Source organism: Atractosteus spatula, chromosome 2 (genome assembly GCF_055471065.1).
Source record: "Atractosteus spatula isolate fAtrSpa1 chromosome 2, fAtrSpa1.hap1, whole genome shotgun sequence".
NCBI lineage: Eukaryota > Metazoa > Chordata > Actinopteri > Semionotiformes > Lepisosteidae > Atractosteus > Atractosteus spatula.
Window position 1 is genome coordinate 51,615,289 of NC_142707.1, and position 11,884 is coordinate 51,627,172.

Here is an 11,884-nt window from a genome sequence, read left to right on the forward strand (position 1 = left end):
GGATTCTGAAATACAAATGTATTCATTTGTTAAATGTATCTTCTGTCAAGTTCCTTCATTGGCAGGGGCTGTCAGATCAAATGCCAGTTCCTTATATTTCTGATTTCAATATGAAAGTTAAATTACAAATCACCTGGGTCATAATGAACTCCCAGTCAAATATGTTCACTGAGGAGTCCGGGACAAGACATAATATTTACTTAGAAGTATAGAAGTGCACTCCTATTGTAATCTCCCAAACATGAACAAAGTAAAAAAAAAACCTGCTTTAACAAATACTGGGATTTTCTAACCACACACCATCCACAGAGCCAGTGCCTTTGCTGAGAGATCCGACAGGCAGTTTGAACAGCTGTAGCTCTTGCTATATATTTTTTTACAGCTGTAAGGCTGACCTCCCTGGATCCTTTCACACACTTTCACCTCCTGTGAATGAGTGAGACTGAGCCAATCAGAGGCAGTCAAACATCATGGTTTTTAAGAAACCTTATTTTTAAATCACCTAAGTCAATACGAGAAAAAAAATCCTTATTTCCAATGTCAACATGTTTGTACAAGAGGGTTTTTTAGTGGAGCGGTCCGAGTGCAGTAAGTGCACAGCAGCGTCCCAGCTGGGATTTGAACCCACGACTCTCTGGTCTCAGGAGCATAGCCCTAACCACGCCTCTGCATTATTATTGTTTACACTCTCAGTGTTTGAAACACCGAGGGTACAACCTACCAGCCCCGTTTCTTTCACCTTTTGCATCACAAGTGTCCTAGAATTGTTTGAATTTCACGTGGTTTGACTCAATTTTATGTCAGTGAGAATGACTCCAGTTTCCAGCATTGTGCAGCCTTTACGTTGCTGTAATTATCTGTTCTTTTCATTGTGTGCTTGGCCACAATGTGTACAGCACTCGGATCCTAATTATACCTCCTCACAATTAATAACCCCGGCTGTGCCTCTGCCTCGGGCACAAACACTTCACGGTTATTCGCCGTGAAACCATGAACCCACAACAGTTGATCTGCCTGCCTGTCTTCAGACTCACTCCGATAAAGAAGAATTTAAGAAACAAAAGAGATTAGGAAAACTGCCGTTTAATTGCTCAAAGGAGGAGTGCTGCAAAGTGTTTTGCACAGGTGCATTGGATATTTGGATAAGATATGCCAATAAAGGGTTTATTACACCGTAAGACTGACAGAGTGGAACTGCTGTTGACGAGCTGTCCTTCAGCTCCCTGGAATAATTAATTGGAAACTGTTTGAGTATGAGACAGTGAATTAAGTCAATTTCCAACTCATTATGTTTTGACCTCAAAACACTGTTGTAACTTGCATGTATGACCAGGAAAGGTCTTAGCAGGGAGGCCATGCCAGTGTCTGTTATTAACTGAAAATTGTTTCTCCTTGTAAAACCTGGAACGTTTCTGCAAGATGCCTTGATATCCGGCTATTGCAGGTAACCCCTATCTTTTTTGGGAATCTTTCCAAAAGTGACGCAGCACATGCTGTAAATTCTAAATCAGTTCTGGCCTCTTCATGGAAGATGGTTGCTACTTCCATGGAATTGATTGTAAAGACAAAAATCAGGTTCACGTTTAACTTTCACGTGGTTACAATGTCTTTCATTATCCTAAAGCTTTTAAATTATTTTATATGAATACGAAATGGACATCTGAGCTCCAGGCGCTACATTTGCACAGTGTTTTCAGAAGGATAGATGTAGAAGGCGTAACAGATTGCTGCAGGGGTTACAGCTCTGTCAGCCCTCACTGTGCTGTACTGGTGTACTCTTGGGACTGAGCTCTGTGTTTTTACCCTCCACTCCCCTCTTTATCTTCTAGTCGACCTGCCCCTGTATTTCCCCCGGGACCAGCCCACCCTCACCTTCCAGTCCGTCTACCACTTCACCAGCAGCGGGCAGCTCTACTCCCAGGTGCAGAAGTCCTACCCTTACAGCCCCCGCTGGGATGGCAACGAGATGGCAAAGAGGGCCAAGTAAGACCGCCAGCTCCTCCTCTCTCGCTTCGCCATGCTGGTCTGGGAGCACTCCAGGGCAGAGCCAGACACAGCATGGAGGGGGTGCTGTGTGCATGGCGCCACAGTTTCACTCCGACTCACGCCCCTCACACCTGAATCAGCTCATGACCGTCTTAGTGTGCCAGTTTATCTGCTTCTTCCAGCTCTTCGGGAGCAAACCTGTAGGATTGAGGATCCCTGCTGTACACCAGTTAATCAACCGTTAAATCAACTAGTTGATCTCTTTTTGTTTTAGACGGCACTCTTTCACAGGGCCTCCCCCTTATAATGCCATCTAACAGAGGGACACAGCGAATACTCAGTCTGAGAGTGATACTGAACATGCAAACCACTGTTCACATTTACACTAAATGGTGAAAAACAATAGCGGTTGCCTTCAGGCTAATTAACCACAGCTCGGTGTTTCGGTTTCTTGTTCTCTGCTGCCACACCCTCCCTCCTGTCCTGCTGAGACATTTCCTCTTTCCTTTGCGGTGTTGAGCAGGTATCGCTCCCAGCGTTCTCGGCAAGCAGTCCAGCTTCTCCACACGCTCAGTGGCAGGTTAGGCAGGCAGATATCACAAGCAAGGGACAAGTAGAGAGTCACTGTTGGAGTTTGAGTCACTCATTACAACTTTGGCGTTTTTTTTCCACCATTCTCCTGTAATGGAAAGTGGAAAATGACGGGGTGGGGGGGGGGAACTTGTGATTTACAGTAATTTCTGTTCGAGTTTTGACACGAATATGGAAAATGTTCCGAAAGTCTTCTTTGCCTTGCCTGTGTTATTGACAGTTTGTTTGACTGCTGATTGCTGACTTTAAACAAATACAGACGTTTAAGGGCACTGCGGTGACCTTGCTAACCCTGACAGCCACTTTAAAATTCAGACGGGTCGCTCCTGAAGCAGAAGGCCCGCAGGCTGCTGGTTTTAGAGCTGCATTGACTCATTCTTCAATCCTGGACCTCACTCATTTCCACCTGAAGAGCTGGGAGAAGCTGGTAAACCGGTTCAATTAAGCCAATAATGAGCTCATTAAGAGCCCAGCTGGAGCGAAAACCTGTAGAGACACAGGCCTTCCAGGACCAGGTATTGGAGACCCCTGGCAGATAAATTGACAAATGTGTGTTAATGAGGTACTAATAATACAGGTTCAAATGGGGAGCTGTGTCAGCATGCTTTGGTTGCAAAGGAAAGAGCAAATGTCAATTCAACACAAGACAGGAAGAAAAAACCACAACATTCTGAATTATAAGCCTTTTTCAGGTGTGCCCATCCGAAGAAGGTGAAAAACTGAAGGTGTAATTTACCTTCGGTTTTTCCTTTCTACTAATAATACGGCAAGGATATTTTGATAATGAGAAATCTGTTGTTAATGTTAATTATAATGTAAATCATTAAAACATTGATAAATGGCACACAATTACTATTATGCAGATGTGTTATAAGCAACCGATAAATGGCGTTGAAATGGTATAGAACACTAGAAAATTATTTTAGAACTAATTTTAAAGCTCTGTGTCCTGCAGTAGTTTTAGTGAACTTTTAATCCCGTTTCTAGATTGTTTCAAATCAACCTGTGATAGCTTAACAAACACAGCAGCGTGAGAGCTGTGCAGGGAGGCTGGTCAGGTTTTGCTTTCACTTTGGCAATAACACCTCTCTCTCCCCCCCTCCCCCCCCTCTGACAGGGCCTTCTTTAAGAGCTTCATCCCTCAGTTCCAGGAAGGGGCGTTCGCCAGCGGGAAACTCTAGAGCACCCGGAACAGCAGAGACGAGACAACACGGAGCAGGGAACTGTCCATCCTGGGGAACCAGGGTGTGTGGGGCAGTAGCTGAATGCAGCACACATAGGGATGGTTCAGATTTTTAAAAATGGCTGACGTTGTCAGGCCCACATTGGACCTGTTAATGTTGTTTTTCTGTTAGTTTGTTGTTTTTGTCTTACATTCAATGTCAGGTTTAGGACAGTTGTTATTAATGCACAGTCTTTAGGAAAATGTGGAATCATTGCTTGAGAAGACTGGAATATACAGTATGTACATATCACTGGGATCTGCACAATTTTTTTCCCCTCTCTTACTGCACAATCGTCTCTCCAGCTATGGTTTTATAAAGCTCAGTGAATGCTGGTGAACTAGTGTTCTGCATGCGCTGGACAGCTGCTTTAAAAACAGTGTGCACGTTTGTGAAGGCCGATGTACTCCACGTGTCCTCTGTGTGACATCTATTGAAATAAAGGCAGTGTCTTTGGTCAATGTGCTCCTGCAGGACTTGAGTCTTTTTGAAGATGACACGTCAGCCCTTCCCCTCCTTAAATCGCAGCAGAATCACTTAGAAAAACACAGACAAAACAACCTGCATTGTAGATGACATGCTGTCTGCACAGGTTCAGATCCTCGGATAGCAAAAAAAAATCACCAGTAATCATACAAGAAGAGCTTCAGAGGTCACAGCACATTCACAGTTTTTTGCATTGCAGCCGCACGAAGGAAACTCTTCGGGAAAAGGCCAGGCACATATTAGCATTCAAAAGCTTGAACAGGTAAGCAGTGGTCCACCTTCACATTCCAGTCCATCTACCACTTCACCAGCAGCAGGAGCAGGCTTAGGAAAGCAGGTAAGCAGGGAGTCCAGAGGCAGTGTGAGCAGACTCTTAGGACAGCAGGTAAGTGGGGAGTTCAGAGGCAGTGTGAGCAGACTCTTAGGACAGCAGGTAAGCAGGGAGTCCAGAGGCAGTGTGAGCAGGCTCTTAGGACAGCAGGTAAGTGGGGAGTCCAGAGGCAGTGTGAGCAGACTCTTAGGAAAGCAGGTAAGTGGGGAGTCCAGAGGCAGTGTGAGCAGGCTCTTAGGACAGCAGGTAAGTGGGGAGTCCAGAGGCAGTGTGAGCAGACTCTTAGGACAGCAGGTAAGCAGGGAGTCCAGAGGCAGTGTGAGCAGACTCTTAGGACAGCAGGTAAGTGGGGAGTCCAGAGGCAGTGTGAGCAGGCTCTTAGGACAGCAGGTAAGTGGGGAGTCCAGAGGCAGTGTGAGCAGACTCTTAGGACAGCAGGTAAGCAGGGAGTCCAGAGGCAGTGTGAGCAGACTCTTAGGAAAGCAGGTAAGTGGGGAGTCCAGAGGCAGTGTGAGCAGACTCTTAGGACAGCAGGTAAGTGGGGAGTCGAGAGGCAGTGTGAGCAGACTCTTAGGAAAGCAGGTAAGTGGGGAGTCCAGAGGCAGTGTGAGCAGACTCTTAGGTTTGCACACAGTGCTCTACTAATTCAGTTCAGAACTTGTTGGCCACCAGTCCCAGTGTATCACACCTTCCTGCCTGCTCTCCTTGCCATTTGCCAGGCGTGTCTCTCACACAGCTGTAGCGTCTCACGTTCTGACCGTTTGGCGCCAGTGTCTGCGTTTTTTAAAACCACTTAGCCAGGACTGGGGGGGGGGGGGGGGGGAGGGAGGAAAGCTGGGATCAAAAAGGAAATTGTATGATTCTGCAAAGCTGCAATTAAGAATTTGAGAGCATGGCAGTTCCAGAAAACAAGAGCATATCTAACGATGGGGAAAGGCATGCAAGTCCTACCGTCCCTGCTTTCCGTCTGGAAGTGGCGTGGACACAGACGATGACCCAGGGTGGTACACAAGGGTTGATTTATGGTGTATTAGTGTGAGACTCTTAGTGGAAACAGGCAATATAAAGGGGCACCTTTATAAAATAAGCTGACTATGTATGTTACTTTGCCCCTAGTTTAGTGCTGTAGCTGCGCAGGACAAGTGCTTAGTGATAAGTAACATACCATGTGGGTGTGTTAGACATGCAGAACTCCACCAAGAGTCCCTAGCTTTTCAATGTGAATTATCGGTTATCTGTCTAGAAGCTCGAGGGCATAACAAAATTCAGTTGTGCCATAGAAAGAGTAGTAAGTCTTTCTCTGAATGGGTAGCCAGTTAGGAAATTAGGACAGGGGCTGTGTGTTTGTGCTGCTGTGCACATGGGTGTGTGCGTGCCGATTTCCATCATTAAGAAAGAGGGTCACTCTCAGAGGTCTTGCTTGGCCTTTGGGCGTGCCCTGTGCTGTATTTATTGTTCACAATGCAGGAACTGTCATGTTTAATTGGGAAGTAAAGGGTGAATGTTTCTGGGGCATTTGTTAGCATCAAGTCTTTTAATAAAATAATTAAAAACAAGATTCTTTTTGTCTTTTTTATTATGCTACATTTCTCATTGTGACCTTTCCCAACCTGCCATTAAAACATTCTTAGCAGCAGTTTTGATTCCATCTGTCTTTTGCTTTGAAAAACTCCACTCTCTGCATAAGTCTGCACGCCTTTCATACACAGATAATTCTTACAAGTATTCCTGCACTGCTGTGGTGCACTGATGTCCCATCCTGAGTGTATCCCTCCTGACGCCCCAGATTACTGATGTCCCATCCAGAGTGTATCCCTCCTGGCGCCCCAGATTACTGATGTCCCATCCAGAGTGTATCCCTCCTGGCGCCCCAGATTCCTGATGTCCCATCCTGAGTGTATCCCTCCTGGCACCCCAGATTACCGATGTCCCATCCTGAGTGTATCCCTCCTGACGCCCCAGATTCCTGATGTCCCATCCTGAGTGTATCCCTCCTGACACTCCAGGTATATAACAGGTATATACAGTACTAATAAAGCACATTTGGTCTTGCTTCCTGTGCTGGTGTTGCATTAGTTAATCTGAAATCACCAAGGTCTGCCTTCCCCAGCCTGTCTCAGAAGTTGAAACAGAGGACAGCACAGCATACCGAAGCTAACCATCAGGAAAAGTAGAAAATCTGAAATACCTGAACCTGCCAACTGCAATGCCTACTTGCTTTTCATTTGATTTTTTATCCAAATTCTGCAAGTTGTCAACGTGTGCTATTTTTTGCATCTCTTTTTATTTTCACAATTCCTTGGAGAGGGGAAAGCTTTCTTCCATATTGACGACTGGGGGGACTTGCTGTGCTCACAAATAAAGACTGACACGATAGAAGAAATGGGGGAGAATGGATGCAAGGCGATTGTCATGGCATTTGGTATTCAGAAGAGCTGATGCTGCAATGCTGAGGATAAAGAGCCCAGAGGCTTAGCGAATTTGGGAGATGAGGAGAAAGAGATTCATGTTTTTTGTTGCCACCAATCTAGGGGAAATTAGCCAGAGATGTCCAGGAAGAATGAAAGATTTCTGCCAGACAGCGATGGACAATCAGCTTCATAATGACTTAATAATAATGACAGTAATAACCACAATATGTAGAAATTCTGCCACGGGAGCAGTTCTCTCAACGCTTCTTTTAGGAGGGATACAGATTTGATTTTAAGTTTGATTTTAATATCAAAATTTGAAATGTTTTAATGCTGAAATCTGATCCCACCACAATAATGCCCCTCTTGTATCGAACATTTGAATACATTTTTGTTTTTCTTCCTCAAAAATATCATCATTGCCTATTTTAAAAATATTTTTTTTTTCTCGGAGCTGCTTTTAAACAGTTTGGATTTTAATGGGCTTCCAGACACAGCATTCACTTGCTACACTATAGAGTGTCTTTCTACCCCAAACTTTGAAAAGCCAAAAGGCAGCTTTTGTCAGTCAGAACTTCCTTGTGGACGATTTAGAGGGAGAATCTCTCTGAGTTTTTGCATGATATTACTGCTGGTGTTTTCTGCATTGTTCGGAACACCACACTCACGTAACAGAAAAACAAGCAATCACAAAGTGGAAGAAAGTGGTTGCACAATCATTATCATAGCAAATATCTTGGTTTAGTTGATGTAATGGAGGGCCTGAGATATGCAAGACAGAAGGGGGGGATGTACTTTAAACAGAATAATGCCAACTGAAATTGTTGCACACCCTTGCCTTTCTACGGCCATGCATTTGGGTGAAGTTAATAGGAAAACGCCTTCTATGTCATTGAACAGCGATGATCTATATTAACTCCCACTGCCTCTGACTCAGTACTGACAGACACTGGAAATGTACTGTGTGTGTCTCAAAATTTCTAAATTGCCTAATCGGCAGTAGCAAGACCCCATTTCCCCCAACAGACACACACCCTATATGGAAAAATGTGCTCTACACTAGGGCACAAAAGTATAGGGGGCTGTTATTTATATAGGCTGATTCATGACACACATGCCATAGAGCAGAGAGGGGAAAACCTCAGCCCTTATTTTAACTCCAGTGGCCTGGGCTCACAATTCTCTCTGGGCTTAAGAGGACCGCCAACCTTCCATACGTTTCTGTTAAAAAAGTCAGATTTTAACACTGTTTTTAAGGACACCAGCCAGTGGGGTTTGAAGAAGTTGACCATTTTGTTTCAGGTGTTGAGTTTGTTGCTCAAAGCAAAGAAAAAGAGCAGCAAGAGAAAACTGCCATCCTCCTCCCCAGCAGAACCGCAGTCTTCGAGAAGACAGAGACGAAAAATAGAAGAGTCAGAGAAGCAGAGATGTCCGTAATTCAGTAAACAGAATTACATTTCATTCTTGTCTGACTGTAATTTATACAGTGCAAACATTTACAATAGGTGACACAGTAAAAGTTTGGAATGGTCAACCGTTATTCTGATATATTGGTACATGAAGGGAAGTCATTTCCTGATGAATATGTACTGGATTCCTGCGAGGGTGTAGTGTTTTTGGAACACATCCCACAAGAGCTCATGTTGGTGGTGTCACGGGACAGCATTTTAGCATTGCTAAAGAGTTTAGCATTGCTGCCTCAGCACTGGGGCTCTGGTTCAGTCCCTGACCTGGGGTGCTGTCTGTGTGCGAGTCTGTATGTTCTCCCCATGTTCAAATGGGTTTCCACCAGTCACTCTGGTTTCCTCACACAGTCCAAAGAAATCTGGTACATTAATTAAATGCCCGGGTGTGAGTGTGCTTGTGACTGTGCCTGCCTCTCCATGGACAGATCTCCATGGACACCCTAAATTGGATAAAGCAGTTAGAAAGTGGATGGATGGATGTCGATATCCCTGGAACTGTGTTGTTGTGATTGTGAATGTATCTGATAGTAAACAACTTGTGCAAATTGTGTGATGCTCCTCAACAATGTTTGTCACATCAGGCATCCCACAGGGCACTGTGCTTGGTCCTATTCTTATTACCTATGTTTACTTTGATTTGATCATTTGTAAGTGTAGCAAAGTTTTCATTTCCATGTTGCTGACACATTTTTGCCTCTGGGATTTTTACCAACATTAATTAACCATTTAATGTTCTTAGACATGTACAGGAGTTTGGGAGGCATGGTGGCAAAGTGGTCAGCATTGCTGCCTCACAGCGCTGGGGCTCAGAGCTCAAGTTGGAACAAACCCCAGAGGACACGAGTCCTTCCAGGAAGAGAGTCTGACACTCCTGGCTCAGACAATGCTAAACATGACATGGGAAACACTAGGAGACCCTATTGGTGGCACTGGTGACTTCATGGGATCATTCTTCTCTGTCTTCACTGAATTACTGATGGTCTGTTTTTGATATTGTACAGGCTGCCATCTACACAGCCAGTAATTTCCTTTGAATTGTTCCTGTGTGCGATGGCATTTTTGTGGTAAATTCTTGTTGTGTTTGTGAAACCTCTTGCTAGACTAAGGTTGTGATGGATGTGGTATTATAAAAATCAGGCCCATAACAAAGGAGTTGAAGGAGATTTACCACTCCTGGCAAGTGCGTAGACTTCAGAAAGCTGGGTTTGGGAGAAGCAGAATGAATCACCATCATGGCGCAGTGGATCAGCAGCTAAAGAAAGAGGTGGTGCAGTGTTTCCTTCCTCACACGACCACCACAAGACCTGTCACAGCCAATCCTGTCCCCCGTGTTAAAGACTCTGTCTGCGTCTTCATGCCTGGGCCCGTCACTGGCCTGATAGACCTGTCAGCAGGAATCAGGCAACCGGCTTACAAGCCTGACAAACTGGGCACAGACTCCAGCGCTTCACCCTGCAGGTGCCGGGCCCATGTTTCCGCACGGCTTCAGAAAGACCAGCGCCACCCTGATTCCCTCTGTGGACGGATGTACTTCCTGCTTCGGAGACCCTTTCAGCTGCGGAGGTTTTGCCATCAGTGCCCTCTCTGGGCCACTTGTACAGAAACAGCTATCCACACGCCCCGCTTGCACCTGCTTTTTCCTGTGAAGAAAACCACACAATGAAGCTGGGAAGTGTCACAGGAATGCTTTAGAGTAGTCACGAGTTCCTGCAGGTCGTTTAAATGCGTACCTGTTGGTTTTATCACATTAAGGAGATTTCTCCCCTGTTTTGAGAGAAACCTGGGGAAGCTCCCATTGGGAGAGACGGGGAGGAATACTCCCTTATGATCACATCTGCCAAGTATTTCCCTACACTGTTGTAAACAGCTCTGCGGGGGCTGTTGTTTGTAGCTGTTAGAACTGAGCTATTTAAGAAAAGATTTCCTCGCAGGATGACAAGGCAGCTCATGCAGCTCACCCTCTCTAACAGTTCGAAGCTTTGGTGAGGGGAAATGATTGCTTGAGTCAAAATGAAATAAAATGTCTCTTTTTACCCCTGCAGGAGTTGAGGGGAAATTGATTTTTATCTAGGGCTAGGCTAGGGCTAAAAAACTTGTGTGTTGTCATTGGTACAATATCATAGATGTTCTGCACCTCTACAATGGACAACAATACCTCTTCAGTTCCCTTCCCTTCCACCCCTGACCAGACTCTCTTCTTCCCCTTCCTCCACCTGTGAACAGGAGCGGAAATCTCTGTTCTGTGTGGCTTCTGCGGGTGATCTGAGTGTCTCTCTCCCAGTCTGCCCAGTGGCACATGCTCCCCTCTGTAAATAACAGGGCAATAAACCTGCGTGAGTCTGATTTACCTGTATTTCCACACCTCCATCACTAGGGAATAACACAGCGCACCACAATATCTGTTTTCTCTTCGTTGCCATTAAAAATATGAGGGGGGTCGCCGAGCGATTGGTTTGGTCTGTTTGCAACCTAATAGTCTGCATGCTAAAGAGTGACAGTCAATCCAAGTCTCTCTCTGAAGTGAATTGTACCGCATGCGCTCACACACACACACACACACACACACACACACACACACACACACACACACGCAGGCTGCAGTGTGCAAACACGCATCTGCGCTTCCGAGACGAGTTAATTATAAAGACGTGCACACTAAAGCCAGCGGAGATGGCAGAATGTGAGCACTACCAGTCGGCTTACATTGATCCCCGCCATGGGCGTCTCCCTTCATGACTGTACGACACGAGATCAAAGAGAAAAACGTCTGTCGGGGCACAGAAGGATTGCAGTACTGAACGAGGGAGAGAGCTCCAGTTACAATTACATAGAACAATTAAAGGAGCTTTAGATGCCTGATAACCAGAAATACTATTTAACTGGAGACAGAAGGCCTATCACCCTCGAATGGCCTGTGTCCCAGTTTTGTGGATAGGAAACTCCAGCGTCCTTCAGATGTGTTTTACCCCAGTTTCGGTCGCAATGCTGAAAGAAACAATTGTTTCAGCGCACATAAATGCCATCGTGCATACATAATGTAATTATTAAAACACTGCCTTTTTTATACATGCCCTACAGCCTACCTTGAAGGGAGCAAATCCAAACAATTTATCCAATTATGATCATCATTAAGGCAGAGCGATACAAAATAACTCTGGGCATCAAGACTTTCAGCCCAGTTTGCAGCTGAACAGGGATGTCAATACTGGGCAGTGGGTCTCGGCTGGTGAAATGGGGCGCTCCGGCAGGGAGCAGCCTGCTAACACTGAGACCTCCACCTCCACGTGGTCACCTCATAGCACTGCAGCCTGAGGACGCCAGAGCAAGCAGGGTACCCCGAGACAGCCTGCCTTGTTATTTCACATTCCCCTGACATCTCAGGGATCCCCG

At 45.5% G+C, this 11,884-nt stretch overlaps 1 protein-coding gene across 1 annotated transcript in view; it reads left to right on the top strand.

The window, feature by feature from the left end:
• babam2 (BRISC and BRCA1 A complex member 2) overlaps positions 1 to 4,263 on the top strand; it is a 114,058-nt gene extending 109,795 nt beyond the window's left edge. The window contains exons 11-12 of the mRNA XM_088931471.1: positions 1,830 to 1,983; positions 3,695 to 4,263. Of these exons, the coding sequence (XP_088787597.1) occupies positions 1,830 to 1,983; positions 3,695 to 3,758 (218 nt within the window). The 3' untranslated portion in view covers positions 3,759 to 4,263. The remainder of the gene's footprint in view (positions 1 to 1,829; positions 1,984 to 3,694) is intronic.
• Positions 4,264 to 11,884: the final 7,621 nt, after the last annotated feature.